Raw genomic sequence first — 19,978 nt, 5'->3', positions numbered from 1 at the left:
AAATGAAAACAAAGTGTTAAAAATGCATGCGTCCGAAGCGCTTTTTTATAACTTTCTTCATCAGTAATGATACAAGTAGAACTAAAGGTGATTATTAGACGGCCAACATTTTATAAAGAAGTAGTTGATAAAAGCTTAGAGGATGATCTTTCAAAATCTACATTCAATGATTTCATCTGTCGACATCCTTGCAGATAGTAAGATAAAGCAAAACAAAAAGTAATACACGTGTATATTAAGCCATTTTCAGTATTGCTTAAACTGGAGTAGAAATGTATACATACTCAACCCTACCATACTATTTGGCTAACTGCGGGTTCATCAGTGTTCACTGTTACTCCTAAATGGCCGCTGGGAAAAACAAATAGTTCTGAAGTATTCGTTTCGTTTCGCTTTTATTTAGTTTCGTAGTTTACAGGTGCCCCTTTGTTCGACCCTTTTCTATTTTTGATATTTTAAAATTTTCAAAAAGTGAAATAATCAAAACTGCTCGTTAGGTTTAGCACTTTTAGAGTCTGATCAAATATCTTAACTATCAAATATAAAAACGTAATTTAAAATTTTAAAATTTTAACTATTTGGTGAAATTAATTTCAAAATTTCAAAATTTTTCAAATGTTTGAAATTTTGATATTTTAAAACTTTGACCAAAATTTCAAAAATCAAAATTTGAAAACTGTTTAACATTTTAAATTGATAGGTGTTACACGGACCTTAGTATCTACTTTTGATCCCAATAAATTTGATCAGACAATATGAGTATTTGCCATGGATCGTACGCATACGGTCTGGACCGTATAAGTATACTAGAACGTATTACTATACTCGTTTGAAATGGCTAAATGGAAGACTAGTATGAAATTTTGAGCTGAAATTTTTACGAAATATATACTAATATCAATGTTTCTGTTCTTTTCTTTACAATTTTATAGGTTACTATAGAACAGATTTAGCGTTTTATGAGTTTATAAATATTAATCTTTGAGTAATTTTGCATGTGATTAAAAACCCTTTACCAAGTTAAACAACTAGTGTATGCATAATTTGTTATGCCCCATTTATGGGCATTATGTGTTCTGGTTCGTTCGTCCATCCGTCCGTCCGTCCGTTCGTTATAGTTATTGACCAAGCAAGTCGGTATATATGATTTATTCCACACGGATCGGGTGGTCCTAATTAACCAGAAGGACGAAGAAGTTCGGGCTAAAGGGCCATCCCGAGCCGTGCAGATTAAACCATATATACCGATCTTATGGGCATTATGTTTTCTGGTCTGTGTGTTCTTTCGTTCTTTTGTCCGTCTGTCCGTCCGTTCGTTATAGTTATTGACCAAGCAAGTCGATATACATGATTTATTCTACACGGCTCGGGTGACCCTAATTAACTAGAACGACGTGCAGACATTTTCCTAAATAGGATTCTACCTTTCCCTACACACTCAATGAAATCGGCTGTAAATAATTTCAGAGGTCTGGTATGCTGATCGATTAAAGAAGTATATATACAGTAATCACTTACTTGTCGATCAGATACTCCTCTACTAGAGAATGTAACAACTATTACATGTATTATAGATGACCATACTGCCCTCAATAATGAGAAACAATCGATATCTCACGGTAATCGTTAAAAGACCCGAAATAAATAAAAAGGTTTAACAATTCAAACGAGAAAAGTAACGGCTTGATATATTTACATAACAATAAACTGGAAAATTATATTATATACAGCAACAAACGACAGCAAACGACTTACAGGTTCTCTACTTGGGACATGCACATTCAGAAAGTGGTGAAGTTAAAGTATGATGCAAGTAATATTTAAATTTCCACTTTGGTTTCCGGAAGAGTGGTGTAAATATGTATTACATTTATTGTTGAGTTGCTGTCTCATTGAAATGTACTAAATCAGGTTGTATCATGACATTTTGGTAGACACCATTCAACTCATCGATATCAGATACTAATCGATACAAATATTTTCTTTTTCATTTAGAATTTATCATAGATATAGGAAGATGTGGTGCGAGTTCATTTTTCAGTTCTGAAAATCATAACACATTATTTTTCGTTGTTTTCTGTAACCGACACCGAATTAATAACGTCGTAAAACGTCATATAAAAGTTTTATGACCGGACCCCTTTGAGGATTCATATACTTAGTATTTTTTTGTTTAATGATATAATCAAGATTGTCCGAATGAATGCCGTTCAAATGTTTCAGATTAGGAGGCACGTTTGCTTTGTACATTAGTTACGTCAAAAAGAGATTATATGCACAGAATAAGAAAAAAAAAAACAGTACTTGAAGAATGCAGTTATAATGTAATAAGTTTTATATATAAAATAACCAACGAATTTACGAACTTTTAAGGAAATGATGTCCAAATTGTCCACCATCATCATAATACAAAGATCAAGTTATTTTCATTTATCAAACTGATAAACAAATAACTACCGAGAAGAAAGGCCCATGGTTTATATTATTCTAACAAGATATAAAAAACTAAACGAATAGATGTTTTTAATAATAAAAAAAATATTTGTGGTCTTTAACGGTGCTTTTGTGTGGACTTTAGCGGAACTTGTTATTTTGGACTTTAACGGCGTTTTCTTGTGGACTTTAGCGGAGGTCATTTTGTGGACTTTAGCGGAAAGTTTGTGGACTTTAGCGGCGTTGTAGACTTTAGCGGAGATTTGTTGTGGACTTTAGCGGTGTTGTGGACTTTAGAGGAATTGTGGACTTTAACGGTGCCACAGCGCAGTAAAGGCAATTAATTACAGGTTGTGTGTATTTCTAGTCCAGTTATATTATTAGTACAGAGGTTGTTTGACATCCAGGTACACAACAACAAGGACTAGGCATCGTTAATTGTCTTTAATTGAAAATGTGGTTGTTTTGCAGTGCAGAAACGGAAGTTAAGTATGGAACCGGCCGGTCTCACTAATAAGAGACAAGAAGAATTTTAGCGACAAACAGCGACAAGAAGAATAATTTAGTGACGAAGCGACAATAACAAATAAGGGACACGCGAATCGCTATTCTCTCGCGAGGCTATTCTCATTTGGTGTGATAGTGTGAAGCCACACCTATTAATGATGTCCCTATCGAGAACGACGAATTTCACTGTTAAGTACAGCTCTTTATAAGAACCAGGCAGAGTACCATATACATGTGATATATGGGGGGTTCCAGATTTTACCTATAATTGGTCTAATAGAAGCAATAAATAAATACTGCTAAAAAATATTTTTTAGTGGGAAAATATAAGTGGTTGCCATGGTAACCACTATTTTTTGGTTGTTAAGCGTGGTAAAATCTTTCAAAAATCAGCTAAATCACCACAATTCAGAGCTTGATTATGAATAGAATCGTGCATTTTTCATTAATTTTCATATGTAACATTGATGGAACTTGGTTTAAGCTTCATTTTAGTGAAGATTGCATGTCAACCAAATTTGTAAATTTTTTGAAAAATTTTGCGAAAAAATGCATATTTTTAATTTTTTCTGAAATTGGGATTTTTGCGAAATTATCAAATTTTCTCTGATGTTTTTCAGAAAAGTGCAAATGTGTACAGAATAATTAGCACTGTAGTAATGAAGTTTGGATATTACTTTACCAAATTAGAAAGAAAAATGCGTGGGATTTTCTTTAACTTTTTTACCATAGCAACCGACTTTTTCCTTGGAAACGGAGTTTTTATTTGCAAAATATTGCAGTTTAAGAGCTTAAATGTCCTGAATTTTTTCATAACCAATTAGAAAATACATGAAAGCTAACACAAACTTTAAATTACTATCGTCAAGTATTGTTGACTTCAATTGTTACCATGGAAACACACATTATCCAAAGCAACATCCACTCAAAAACTGAATAAATAGAAATTTATGTAAAAAAATACAAAAATAGAGGGTGTTTATTTTCAAATTGGAATATGACTTTATTCTTTGTTTCACTCACATCCTTGTCTGGGTTTTTTCTTCAGATTGTGCAATAAATGTAATATATAATGTAACATTGGGGTTGGGGGTTTGGAAAAAGGGGGGTATGTTGATTTTTTAAAATGTTGCATAAAAGTAGATACTTGAAAAGATAATTGCGTTTGGTCGTACTTTGTTCCGAGTTCATCATCTGAAAATCAATTTTTGAAAGTTAACAGATGATGAATTTCATGGGATTGCAATAGCCAGGCTAACCTGGTTTATGGTGATAAGGCAAGATAGATATGGCCCTAACAATTGTAGGAAAATTCTTAATTTTTTATGGCACACACCCGTCTGAGATGTTATTCCACCTGCGTAAATCACAAAATTGACCTGTAACATAATATCAGCAATAATAGAATCATTTGGTCAAAGCATTTCTAAACTGAAACTGAAACGGACAGATAGACGGACAGGCAAATTGAACACATTTTAAGTTGGTGGTGACTTAAAAAATAATAATAGTCAATCGGTGATCGCTAATATCAGAAGTCCAGTATAATGTGATCCTCTTAAGATATACATGTAGCTATTAACATATCATTAATAACTCCTTTGTTGTACTACTATCCCGCTTTTAAAATTCAGGATCTCCGAGATAGACAAATAGAATACATCGGCTAAGTTGGAATTGTGCTAATCCCGGTAAAATAATTATGCTATTACCGGCAAAATTATCAAATCAAAATTATCAAGCAAAATAATTGTATCAATTATGAATCATTCCTTACTATGCGTCGTTCTACATATATCTCATAATTCAAAATTCCAATAACATTATATCTTGATTGTGTGTGTGTGTGTGTGTGTGTGTGTGTGTGTGTGTGTGTGTGTGTGTGTGTGTGTTGGGGAGGGGGTCACTTCTTATCCTTCTGAAATCCCCTTTCTATCCTTTAAGATAGTAAACATGTAAAAAGGTATCATTTTTTTAGATTGAATCTTCAAAAACATTGTTTTGCAATTCTCAACGTTTTTATTAACCTTTATATGAATTACACCCCTATTTTCTGTGTCTGTTTCTGTAACTTGATAAAAGACTGCATTAATCTCGAGATTTAGAATGAAACCACTAAGCTGAGAATGTCTGCATAAATACAAAATTAATAACAGTAATAATTTGAAGACAAATCCCACACATGGTCTAATTCAATTAACTGCAACACTAGAAACAGCGCAGTACATACTGGGAGGGGGTTTGTAGTAGGTTTTACCCATGTCCGTCAGTACATTAGTCGTCACAAAGTTGGTTTCATTTTCTAAATTTGGTTAGCCTCAATCAAATCTTATGAAATATGTATACACAATGCTTATTACCACAAAACAGAGATCAAGTTTGAAATTTGTTGGTGTCACTATTAACTGTATATTTTGCTTTAAATGGCCTGGTTAACTATATAGAAATTTCTAAAAGAGACCATTTGATCTTAGAACCTTTCTACAGCCCTTTTTTTGTCATACATACAATATTATATTTTTCGACTATCATGTAGATTTTTTTTTATCTTTTCTGTTAATTTAAAAAAGAAGATGTGGTATAATTGTTAATGAGACAACTCTCTGCAAGAGAGCAACATGACACAGAAGTTAACAACTATAGGTTATCATACGTCCTTCAACAATGAGCAAAGCCAATGCCGCATAGTCAGCTGTAAAAGGTCCCGAAATGACAATGTAAAACAAAAGGAAATGATATTGCATGGTTTTGATTCAATAAATTCTTCAAAAGTAAGTTGGAAAATCTTTGTTTTGATTTCCAATTTTTAGCGTGTGCATAAAACATATTCTTTATATTCAATAAAAACTAGAGAATCCCTTTCTTTTTTATGATTCTTTTTTTATATCTATCAATGTAATATAAACAAATGTTTTATAACCGCCCCTTTAATAAAAAATAATATATTGGGAATATAATCAAAGTTGTTTCAATGATATTTTTTATTTATGTATCGTCGCTAAATAGTCTTCTTAACGCTTCTTATCGCTAAATTAATTATATTGTCGCTTCTTATCCATTGTTGACGCTTCTTGTCTTTTCACATACAGAAATGCTTTAAATTGTATAATATGCAATATAATTCATGTTCAGTCGACTTTTAATTGTATTATCAACGACTGAACTGATTTAAAAATATCTTTAGATCGCACTCTAAATTGACCTGACTTCTTTCCACAAGGAAATCAAATAAAGATAGTTTGTAATCAGGTTGACTGCTTATAATGCAAAATACACATTAATAAAACGTTGTTTTTCTTTTAAAACAAACAATACACACTAATCGCTTTTTTATTTCCCAATGTAAATGAAAGAAACAAAAACTTTTCATACCACAAAATGCAGGAGGAGAAAATTAGACATTTCAGGATCTATTTCTGACCAAATGACCCCCTGCATAGATTTGTTGGATGTCGCGTAAGGAAAGATGAACACCATGACTTGAAAGTCAGGTCTTAAGCACTGCCTTTTACTACTATTTATTATCTTTAAGGTAGTACTGCATCTATGAATTTTGTAAATCAACAAATGAATGCTTTGATTCTTAATCCGTGTAAGAACCTCATTGAAGGTAAAAAATCACCTTCATGTTCATGATTTTACAATTGTGCCTACCACACAGAGGAATACAACACAAGTTCAAAATCTAGCATGTTAGAATAATCTTGAGATAAAACGTTTTTGATTTGCTCATTAATTTGATCAAGAGAAGCACAGAATTTGATTGCCTGAACATGATTGTTTTTCCTTGGACACAGTTCAAAATAGGGAACAATAATATTTATCGTGTAGATTTTCACAAAATCGTGTTTTAGATGTTTTTTCACGATCACGATCGTGACAAAGGGTCAAAATCCTGTAGTACATGCTTAAATCGTGAAAGGTATGAGCATTGTAACGTGTAACCGGGCGATCAATGGATCCGTATCTGAATAAATCAGGATTTCAAGTGTTCAACTCAATTTTTCACCACAACCAGTTGTCCTATTCAAACAATCAACACATCCATAAAAGGATTTACAACGAAAAATATATACACAGCACAATGCACATAAATCAAAATGCAAGGCGAAGTTTCTCATTCACAATATATAAACACACTGTATCATAACAAAATATATTTACACAATGTCACTATGCAATCACTATGCAACATGTATCAGACCGATTTATTCACAATGTCACTAACAGATTATTATGCAACATGCATACGGCCCTTTATTACACCATGTCACCAACAGATTACTTTGCAACATGCATCAAGTAAGTATTACACAAAACGTATGAACACAAAATCACATATATACAACTTCTATTTACAACGTCCACCAATATGTAGTATCACCTTGTTAGTCTGCAACTAACCACAATAACACAATGACACAATTACACTTGCACAATGTTTCAATTCACAAGGAATATATATATAACACAGCTGAACTCACGCACTAACTATCCCTTTGAGTTACCTCACAATGAATATTATCCAACTGGTAAGGTTTAACACAGTGCACTTTCACTAATACACTTCCACAATATAACATCTTGCAACACCAGCAAGTAAACACCTTGTATTCTCACTAATACAAATCTATGAAGTATTCACACTTCCACATAGTACAACTTGCAACACCAGCAAGTATACACCTTGTATTCTCATTAATACAATAACCACTTATATATATCAGATTCACTTTATACATTGTATCAGAATCACTATTGCAATATCCACATATAAATCCGAACACTATTTATATATCCTTTGGAATCACTTAATTCACTCTACTTACCAGTTGGAAAATAATCCCTGATGTTATCACTTCAACGGTCCACATATAACTGACAAAGTTTCTCTATCTTGAGCTGGTTTATATACCACGATATGGAACGGTCCATTATACTTGAAGGGGTGAAAATAAAGACTATACCAATTTTAGGGGTGTTTTAAGTAATAGATGGTGCTCCAACTATGGAGAAACTTATATACATGTAAAAACACAATTAATAGGGAAAGACAACTGGTGTTTCACATCAAAATAAATGAACTATGACCCATTTTCGTTACACTTCCCACGCCTCAAACATCATGCGTCCTCTCATGACTCCTTAAATACATCTGACATGCTGATAAATGATCTATCATAGTGGTCATTTTTCATACCCAAACTCTACCATAGTGCAGGCACTATTTCAATTAGAGATATCTTCTGACCACAACGTCAGGCACCATTACATCCGACAATAATGTCAGGCTACCCTTTTGTCCATCAGGTCTTAACTGATGACATCACAAGGCACCACCCGTAGATACAAAGTCTACCTATATGTCCAAATTCCAGTCAGTCATATCAAACATATTGAACTTTCTTCTTATGCACAAACACTATTCACAGTATTTCTCTATTTGTCCGAATTAAACTTTTTAAAACTTCCTACTTCAAAATATCTCTGTTTCTAACATTAACCTCTTTCCTATTAACGTCTGTAATTTTGAGCGTCACTGCCAAAGAATAAATTTAAGAGGTTCCTAACAAATTTTGCCTCTGAAGCGGCCCCAAGGAGCTTACTCTTAACGAAATCTGCAGGAGGGGTCTTTTACATGCACAGGGCGTGACATGTTCCTGTACATGGGGCCTCGGATTTAACGTCCCCATCCGACGGACTCAAATTTAACTCTATGTACACTATATACACTACAAAACTGTCTATATACACATATACAGTGATCCTTTACCCCAAAATGGTTCCTCTTTTCAGGCTCATGACTACCTTCTTCCAAACACTACAGTATCTCTTATTAATTCAACACCATCTTTAATTCCTGAATCATTTTCGTTTTGTAAAGAATAAGAGGCTGAAATTGCATAAAACAGTGTCTAAAACAATATTCCAATTTTTCAATTTCACTTGATAAAAGTCCAATTTCAAAATCAAACAGATTTTCTGCCATTTCAATTTCAACTGTCAGTCTGACTTAATGTTCCTTTTTACTTTAAAATTTTTTACCATACTTTGGCTACAAACGCAACACACCAATAACTTTGAAATATTACAACAACTTTCAATCATATACGAATTTACAGAAACAAACACATGAAATCCCAGTGCTGCCACCAAATATGTAACGTGTAACCGGGTGATCAATGGATCCGTATCTGAATAAATCAGGATTTCAAGTGTTGAACTCAATTTTTCACCACAACCAGTTGACCTATTCAAACAATCAACACATCCATAAAAGGATGTACAACGAAAAATATATACACAGCACAATGCACATCAATCAAAATTCAAGGCGAAGTTTCTCATTCACAATATATAAACACACTGTATCATAACAAAATATATTTACACAATGTCACTATGCAATCACTATGCAACATGTATCAGACCGATTTATTCACAATGTCACTAACAGATTATTATGCAACATGCATACGGCCCTTTATTACACCATGTCACCAACAGATTACTTTGCAACATGCATCAAGTAAGTATTACACAAAACGTATGAACACAAAATCACATATATACAACTTCTATTTACAACGTCCACCAATATGTAGTATCACCTTGTTAGTCTGCAACTAACCACAATAACACAATGACACAATTACACTTGCACAATGTTTCAATTCACAAGGAATATATATATAACACAGCTGAACTCACGCACTAACTATCACTTTGAGTTACCGCACAATGAATATTATCCAACTGGTAAGGTTTAACACAGTGCACTTTCACTAATACACTTCCACAATATAACATCTTGCAACACCAGCAAGTAAACACCTTGTATTCTCACTAATACAAATCTATGAAGTATTCACACTTCCACATAGTACAACTTGCAACACCAGCAAGTATACACCTTGTATTCTCATTAATACAATAACCACTTATATATATCAGATTCACTTTATACATTGTATCAGAATCACTATTGCAATATCCACATATAAATCCGAACACTATTTATATATCCTTTGGAATCACTTAATTCACTCTACTTACCAGTTGGAAAATAATCCCTGATGTTATCACTTCAACGGTCCACATATAACTGACAAAGTTTCTCTGTCTTGAGCTGGTTTATATACTACGATATGGAACGGTCCATTATACTTGAAGGGGTGAAAATAAAGACTATACCAATTTTAGGGGTGTTTTAAGTAATAGATGGTGCTCCAACTATGGAGAAACTTATATACATGTAAAAACACAATTAATAGGGAAAGACAACTGGTGTTTCACATCAAAATAAATGAACTATGACCCATTTTCGTTACAGTATAATACCATCATGAAATATACGATATAAGACTTTTAATGAAAAATAAATTAATTCTTATATTTTTTCATTTATAACACTTGCATCCAACAAAACCTTGATAAGGGCCCCTTTACTACTTTGCATATACCAAAACTATTGGCTTCATTAAAACAGCTTCCTTCACTATGCAAGCTTTAAAATATGCATGTCAAAGGCACAGAAGTACACTTTTATTATAAAATATATGATAAATACTTTGACTAAGCAATAGTGAACAGTTTTTAAAACAATACTGTATCTTGTGTCATTTCACATACAGGTCAAATAAACCAAATTTACGAATACTGATCAACAACAACTCATTCTATTTTCATTTCTTATGTCATGTAGGTAAATGAAGTGACGGTAAACGAAAAACAGATCGCACAATGTTTTTAATTTTCATTGAAACTTAATTTAATCAATATTATATGAGACAAATATATTTAGAATTCAACACTGAACATATGGATCACAGCTATACATCTTTTTCTGTTTTTTTTTTTTTTTTGGTACCTCCTGTTATATTTGACCCCATAATTTCAGATTTCCAAAATATAAGCTGTATAATTTTGAATACTTCACTGTACTGCTGCCTAGAAAGAATAGTTACTCCTAATCAAAGAGCAGATTGCTCTGAGTGATACGATTGCCATTGTTTTCATTGATACATGTATAAGTATTATTTTCAAAAACAATTCAACTGTACGTGTAAAATGCTCGTAAAATGTAATTTACGTAATCTGAATAGTTATTCAACTTTAAAAACAGCCAATTCTCGGTACAAGTGTATGAACAATGTACTTATAGTGTTTTGTTTTTGTACTATCAATTCCAAGTTTACTTTCCACAGGAGTCACTGAGAGTGAGAGAACGTATTACACTTCATACCTTATCACCTAGTTTGCTACATGAATTCTAGGTGGAACCCCATTCCTAACTCTTTAAATATTTAATTTCCTGTGGGTCAGTGGGCATGACTCCTTTTCGTACACATTCCTGTTTAAATTGCGATCGGTTTTGATATAATACGAGCGTCACACTAAACTCCAGAAAGTATAAATGAGATTAAATTAAATAAATATACAAGACTAACAAAAGCCAGAGATTCCTGACTTGGGACAAGCGCAAAACTGTGGCGGGGTTAAACATGTTTTGTGAGATCCCAACTCTCCCTCTTTACCTCTAGCCAATGTAGAATAAAGAAACACATATTAAGCATACACACAGTAAATCTCATTTTAAAAGAAGTCCGAGTCCGATGTAGGTTTAGACATGTTTTTCACATCAGGTTTTCGTTATTCATAGCGCTTCTTAATAGACAGCACTTGCGTTTTATCCCGATGTTTTAATTTATGCCATGTCGGCTAACTTGACTGACAGGCAGGGTTATCCAACAAGTTCTTAAATTAGATACACCAATGGTAATTGTTGCAAAGATTAACCAAAACTATCAGGCGACTCCCTAAAAGACATAATTAAATAACATTTGGCCCAGTAGTTTCAGAGACTGAGAAATTTTGTAAAAGTTAACAAAGACAAAATCGGACGCCAAGAGACGAGAAAAGCTCACTTAGCAGGGCCAGGTCAGATAAAAAGGAACTCTCACAAAGTATACCACTAAAGACTAAAGCAGGTCTTAGTACCAGCAGAAAACGACCATGACAGAGCAAAAAACATTGAATGAACATTTCACTATAATTGTATCAACTAAGAAGACATCAACTAAATATGTACCACTAAATAAACCGTTACATCCAAAATCGAAAGACATAATAACTTAAGTATGGACGAGAACAAAATTAAAATATGGATTCAGTACATAAAAAGTATGAGGGCCAGAAGAAATAGGCCATAGAATGTAAAGAAAAATAGACTTAAAAAAGTATAAAATGAATTAGCAGCTATCATATTATTATTCACCAATTTTGCAACAATCATCAATACCAGCTTGATACCCGATAAATGGACAACAGGAGACATTTGTGCATTTCCGCATATTAAGTATCTCAAACATCCATTCTTTGCAAGATGCTGCAGCATATAGTATAGACCTACATAATGTGTTATTGTCTAGATTATTATAATATCATCAATGCTTTACGTCTTAGATGCATGATTCTTTTATTAGTTGTTAGTGGCTTTGAAAAAGCTGTCAGTTAACTGCGAGTACTCTCAGATCTGTACCTAGTGTCTTTTTGTTATTCGGATGTACAAGTACTCGGCCACGTCCACTTGCATTTGTGTCCATCAGAGAAGTTACGCCTTTTCAACGAATTTTTATAGTAAGTTCGTTCTTATGTTGTAATGTTATACCACTGTCCCAGGTTAGGGAGGGTATGGATCCTGATAACATGTTTAACCCCGCCACATTATTTATGTATGTGCCTGTCAAAAGTCAGGAGCCTGTAATTCAGTGGTTATCGTTTGTTTATATGTTACATATTTGTTTTTCGTTCATTTTTTTGTACTTAAATAAGGCCGTTAGTTGTCTCGTTTGACTGATTGTTTTACATTGTCATTTCGGGGCCTTTGACAGCTGACTATGCAAAATTGAGAGGAATTGAATTTTCAGAGAAGACTTAAACGGCATAATATTTGAAGCAGCGTAGACAATTTGATTTTGAAAACCTTAGGACATGACTTCGGCTAACTGTGCAAATCGTATATTTACATGTAGGCTACTAATTGTTCGACACTTTTTGCACATCAATTCGTATTTATTGATTTTAATTCTAGGAGATATAATGCTTTTCCTATGTAAATTCCAAACAGAATATTTCAGTATTGAAAGGATTTACCCTACAACTCCTTGAGTATTGTAAAAGGGCGAGAAGGCTTTTTATAGTTAGAGATTTTGTCAATTTTTTTCCATAAAATTAAAGTATATACAAGTTTCTATTCTAGTTCCCTGGTTTCCATATAGGATTTTGTCCATACACCATTGTCGACGTCTTATTAGGTTTCTTTTACGTTTTCTTTCCATTATACAAGAAAAGATACAACGAAATTCACCAATGCAGAACAACGCAACAAGATACACCACACCACTCATCTTGATGCAAGGCAATTAAGAAAGAAAAAAGAAAAAATGATGCAGAGGAATTTGCCTAAAAGTTTATTACTTGACAACTTATTAATAGAATCGAGACCAATGTCAATCCTTTTTAGGCCTATATAGATTTTTTTGTGTTGTTGGGTTGCTATCTTATTGACATTGATCAAACTTTCTTTTGAATGAAAAGTCGAACAGACTATCCTGAATCGCACGAACGACGTACACATGACCTTGATATCAAATATTTCAAAAACATAGTCTCATCATCTCCTGGTAATTATTTCAATACTTTATGCTTTAAAATCTTTTATTTTAAATTTATTCCTCTGGATTTTTTTCTTGTGAACATGTGTAATACTGTATAAAACACGCCTATGTAGATAAGATAACCAAAAATAAAAGATGTTAATTCTTTCTGTTTCCGTTTCCGTTTCCGTTCCGTTTTCCGTTTAGCAACACCCGAATTCAGAGAACTCTCGCATGTTATCAAAACTGGGAAATTCCCTCTGACGTGTTTCTAAATTTATAAAAACACTAAATATAAATACTGCTTAATTCTGATTTTCCGTGTTGTTAAAAACACGCATACAAGTCAAGGGAAATATCGAAACATGAAGTTTGAAGATAAAGAAAAAGAACATTATAGGACAGTTGTTTAAATTCAATCCTTTTGTTTTTATACCATTTAAAGCAAGACGATATCAAGAATCTAAGATGTTCCTTGATGTTTAGAATAAAACGGTTGACGTGAGGGCATGGCCCTGAGTCAATGGTATAAGTCTACAGATTACTTAAAAGACACAAAATTTATAAATAGGGAATGCTAAAATAAAACAAAATAAAATTTGCCAAGTCAAAGTTCAAACTTCAGACAACAGAGTCAGTGAACCTGTTTGTTTTATCTTTCACAGAATAGAAGAAAAAACTTAAAATACATTACTTGACAAAGTACCACTTAAAGTTAAATGATGTACAGTGCATATGAATTTCAAATTAAACATGGTTTCAATTGGGTAGAGGAAATCAAGACCCTAGCTGGCTCCAAAGTTGGCTCCAAATTATTCAAACTGGTAACAAAACAAAGTCATGATAGAAGCTAGTGTTTTTCTTACTCCTTACATTTGTAGGAGTCAGAGCAGCTCATGCAACAAATGTTAAGGTATAACATTTCATACATATCTGGTAATTACATTCTTCAAAAGATGCCTTTAAATTTCAAATTTCCAGAGTAAAAGGAGATTTTCATTAAAAGTAGACAAATCACGATTTTTTTTAAATTTTAAAATTTTTAATAAATCAATAAATATTAGTCTTAAAACATGTTTCGTACAATTTTGCTGGTCAAAACCTGATCAATCAGCATTTTTAGGTCAAAGAATCCAGCACTTGTCAAAATCAATCATTATTAAGTAGATAGCAGTCACGTGATCATGCTTCCGTCACACGTTCCCAGCTGAGAAAATGTCTCAAAAATGGGTGTCGATCACTTATGCACATTACGCTATGGACGGTATTGACGGCACTTTGTCCGATTACTGACTAACTAAAGACAATTGACATCATCACTTTGTGTGTGGAAAATAACCAAGAAATAGACATTAATGCATAGAGTCCAACAACGACGATTTTACAGACCAAACCGATTTTAATAATTTTAATAAAGCGCTTTCTGTATATCTTTTTTAAAAATGATAAAATTGAGAATGGAAATAGGGAATGTGCCAAAGAGACAACAACCCGACCATAGAAAAAACAACAGCAGAAGGTCACCAACAGGTCTTCAATGTAGCGAGAAATTCCCGCACCCGGAGGCGTCCTTCAACTGGCCCCTAAACAAATATATACTAGTTCAGTGATAATGAACGCCATACTAATTTCCAAATTGTACACAAGAAACTAAAATTTAAATAATGCAAGACTAACAAAGGCCAGAGGCTCCTGACTTGGGACAGGCGCAAAAATGCGGCGGGGTTAAACATGTTTGTGAGATCTCAACCCTTCCTCTATACCTCTAGCCAATGTAGAAAAGTAAACGCATAACAATACGCACATTAAAATCCAGTTCAAGAGAAGTCCGAGTCTGATGTCAGAAGATGTAACCAAAGAAAATAAACAAAATGACAATAATACATAAATAACAACAGACTACTAGCAATTAACTGACATGCCAGCTCCAGGCTTCAATTAAACTGACTGAAAGATTATGATTTCATCATATGAACATCAGGCACAATCCTTCCCGTTAGGGGTTTAGTATCATACTATCATAACATATATGAGAAGAACATAACCCGTGCCATGCCAACAACTGGTTTTTGAATAAATGTGTTTAGTTCCGATGCAAAGACCCTATAAGTGAATCAATATTAACGCCAAAATATGCAATCTTCAATGACCTGACAACAGTATCGTAACTAGATCCCTTCTTAATAAGTCTATTCAAAGGTTTTTTGTTAGTTTTTGAGGTGAATACTGACACCTTTGTGCTTTATAAAGAATATTTCCATAAAAAATTGGATGTGAAATACCTGAACGTATAAGAAGTCTGCATGTTGAGCTATATTTACGAATGATGTCCTTATACCGATGATAAAATTTAGTAAATGTTTTGACTAGTTTGTGATATCGAAAACCCTGGTGTAATAATTTTTCAGTAATACATAAATTTCTCTCGTTAAAATCTAAAACATTGTTACATACACGACCGAATCGTACAAGTTGAGATATATAAACACCGTAAGATGGTGACAAGGGAACGTCACCATCTAAAAATGGATAATTAACGATAGGAAATGAAAAATCATCTCTTTTATCATAAATTTTAGTATTCAGCTTTCCGTTAGAGATTTAGATATCAAGATCGAGGAAAGGGCAGTGGTCATTGTTAGTATTAGTTTTATTTAAAGTAAGTTCAACAGGATAAATTTCTTTAATATACATACTGAAGTCGTCATTATTGAGAGCCAAAATATCATCCAAATATCTAAAAGTATTATTAAATTTGTTTATCAGATGTTGTTTCGATGGGTCTTTGCTTTTTTTTGTCATAAATTGTAACTCATAGCAATACAAAAACAGGTCCGCAATAAGTGGTGCACAGTTAGTCCCCATTGGAATTCCGATAATCTGACGATATACATATATACGGAATCCCCAAAGCGAACAAAAATGTTATCTAGTAAAAATTCAAGGGCATATATAGTATCAAAGCATGTCCAATTGACATAGTTTTTTTGTTTATTGCTACCAAAAAATGACCTAAAAGAGTTTGAACATATATATTCACATTCTGACTTTTTAAATGCCCATTTAATTCGGTGTGTAAATTTTTTCTTAATGAGAATGTGAGGCAATGTGGTATACAGGGTAGAAAAATCAAAACTTTGAACAGATTTAAAATCACCAATATAAGCATGCAATTTATCATGTACTTCCAACGAGTTCTTGACACTCCAAAAGTAATTAATTCCACTATTTTCGAAGGCCTTATTTGAACAATTTATTATCAGGTTTTTAATTGTACCAAGTATGCTGGTAAGAAGAATAGACAATTTAGTAGTGGAACAATGGCTTGAAGACGAAATAAATCTGTATATGTATTTGTAAGGTGTTTTGTGTAGCTTCGGAAGCCAGTGCATAGTTGGGACTTTCATTCTATTTGGCTCTGCTTGTAAAGCGGTAGCTAAAAGTTTATGTTTGTTACAGATGTCGTTTTCTGAAAATGGAGTCAGTTGGAATGTTGGTCAATTGGTGATTTCTTTTTTTCAGAACCGCAATGTAAAATTTACGTCAAACAATAATAATATTATTAGCAGCTTAATCGGCCGGGACAAAAACAAATTTCTTGGCTAGTTCTTTTAGTTTATGTTTGATACGAGAAATAGGTTTTTTGTGGTTATTGTTAATAGTAAAATGTTCTTTAAAATGTTGAATACGTATATCAACTATCTTCATTACTGAATTAAAAAAAGAGTCTCAAGATTTTTTGTCAGCTTTTTCCCGTTTTATCCATTTCATACAGTAAGTATGGAGTGAGTCGTGGATGATATTACGACACTCATTCCAATTAATAATTGACGAGGGACGATATTTAGGTCCTTTACTGAGGAATGATTTTAACTCTCGGTCTTGAACGATGTTAAGATCTCCTGTTATAACATGGGAAATGGGTCCATAAATATATTCGGAGGTACTACAATTACATGAAGTAGGTGTATTTTCACTGATATTAACTACTTTGAATCATGGCTATTGATGGTTAAATTGTCTGTTTTGTCACTGTTACGGTAACGTTATAGGTGTGCACCAGAAGCAGAAAAAAAGATAGTAAAAGCCAGGGTAGCCTTTTTAAAAGTAAAATCTCAAAAATACTGAACTCCGAGGAAAATTCAAAAAGGAAAGTCCCTTATCAAATGGCAAAATCAAAAGCTCAAACACATCAAACGAATGGATAACAACTGTCATATTCTCGACTTGGTACAGGCATTTTCTTATGTAGAAAATGGTTGATTGAACCTGGTGGTATAGCTAGCTAAACCTCTCACTTGTATGACAGTTACATCAAATTCCATTATATTGACAACGATGTGTGAACAAAACAAACAGACACAATAGGTAAAAATGTCAAAAAATAGGGGTACAGCTGTCAACATTGTGTTATCTTTTATCTGATGTGACACTATAAAAACAAACAAGTGTAACAAAGAAGCACAAAAAGGCATACATCAAATTTAACATCCTCATTTTGCTTTTTTATTATACGATTTTATTTATCTATGTAAAATATGCCCATAAAGGATGAAAGGTTTTAAGTACTGGCAATTTTCCTTCTTTGTTTGTTCTGGAGAGACTTTTAATAGGTATTTATTATTAACATTTATGCCTATATTGTTTTTAGTTGGAAACCATACATCACATTTTTTATGCATTTGGAAGATTTTATTTCTTTTAATATAGAGTTGGCATTCTAGTTGTTTGATTGAAGAGTTGGCATTCTTTTTGTTTGAATATAAAGTTGTCAATTATATTTGTTTCCATACAGAGTTGGCATTCTACTATTTCAATATAGAGTTGGCATTCAATTTGTTTGAAAAATAGTTGGAATTCTATGTTTTTGAATATAGAGTTGGCATTATATTTGTTTAAATATATAGTTGGCATTCTAGTTGTTTGAATATAGAGTTGGCATTCTAGTTGTTTGAATATAGAGTTGGCATTGTATTTGTTTCAATACAGAGTTGGTAATTTATACTTATTTCTTTCCCTATTCTTGCTTTTTTCTGCACTTTATGACAATTCTTCATTTTAACATGTGTCTGTTGTAGATCAGTAATTACTGTACCTATTATTTGGCTGAGTAATTCCCATTCCTCTGAACTGAGTGTGGCCTTGAGTTTATCTTTATAATCCCGGATAGACTGGACAAAACCACCTTTGTATTCCCGGTCTATGAAGTCTTCAATAGCCCTGGGTACAGTATAGAGTATATTAAAGGCTGCCTGTAAAACGTTGTCTTCCTCTGATAATATTCTGAAAATATAGAATATCTGTAATAACTTAGTATGTAAAGGAGGAGATGAACTGAGAAACTTTTTAAAGTGTAATAAAATAACTCTGAGAAATTACACAATATTAATGATGCAAATTTAGACAGTGGATTGATTTGTTTTCTATTCGTTCAAATTATGTGGTGTTTTGAGATCCTAGAAACTGTCTATAATTTTTAGCATAATTCTAAAATGTGTACTTCACTTCGTCTTCTCAACAAAATACTGTTTTAAATGGGTTCATAAAATTGTCCTATATTCTAAGGTTGATTACATGATGTGGAAAACAAAACTGTGATCTTTCAAAACTTTGTGAAGGTTTTTACTACATAAATCATGTTAATTGTTCAGTTTATGACCAACATATTAAATCACTGGTATAGTTAACAACTTACGGTTGAGATTCAATCGACGGGATATGTGTACTTCTCCCTTCAAATTCTGTAATAAAAATAATAAATAATCATACTTATTATTTAATTCTACAAAGTTACTTATTACTTTGTAACATCTCAAGAATCAAGCAAATATATAGTGAAATTCCTTTCTTGATCATACATCATTTGCCACAATCACGGGGGTAAAGCTAATTTATATCGTATCAATGTATACTTTGTAAAGAAAATGATATAGAAACACTGTAACAGACATTACAGATACTGACCTATTTTTTCATCCGACATCTTGGGATGACCGTGAATGCAGTTACGGTCATCAGCTTTACCCCAATAATAATATGAAATCAAACCGCTTGATAACCATAAATAGTATAAAAAAAATACCAAAGCTCTGATGAAAAATATATAGCCATTGTTTCCATTGATAATAGTATTCTTTCCCAAAAAATAATTAAACTGCAAATATATTTGACTCAATCTTATTATAGAAAATGTTGTTAATTGTTAGTACGTGAAAGTTGTTTATTGATTGAAAGTCACTCAGGACCATCACTTCTACTATTATTATGTCTGTTATTTCTTACTTATCAGACTCTATAGTCCGCACCCCTGTATGGCAATTTAAATTTGGCAGAATAAAACCGCGGACTAAAGACGCCTTAATTCGGTAGGTGGCAGAGCT

General features: G+C 32.8%; 1 protein-coding gene across 1 annotated transcript in view; it reads right to left on the bottom strand.

Moving 5' to 3' along the window:
• LOC143046496 (uncharacterized) overlaps positions 1–19,978 on the bottom strand; it is a 42,855-nt gene that overhangs the window by 6,862 nt on the left and 16,015 nt on the right. Inside the window, exons 2-3 of the mRNA XM_076219653.1 lie at positions 19,294–19,339; positions 18,694–18,881 (exon numbers count right to left, since the gene is read on the bottom strand). Of these exons, the coding sequence (XP_076075768.1) occupies positions 18,694–18,881; positions 19,294–19,339 (234 nt within the window). The remainder of the gene's footprint in view (positions 1–18,693; positions 18,882–19,293; positions 19,340–19,978) is intronic.

This window comes from Mytilus galloprovincialis, chromosome 9, assembly GCF_965363235.1.
Source record: "Mytilus galloprovincialis chromosome 9, xbMytGall1.hap1.1, whole genome shotgun sequence".
In the NCBI taxonomy this organism is placed as follows: domain Eukaryota; kingdom Metazoa; phylum Mollusca; class Bivalvia; order Mytilida; family Mytilidae; genus Mytilus; species Mytilus galloprovincialis.
Note: the sequence above shows the minus strand (reverse complement) of the source record. Positions and strands in the feature narration are given on the sequence as shown.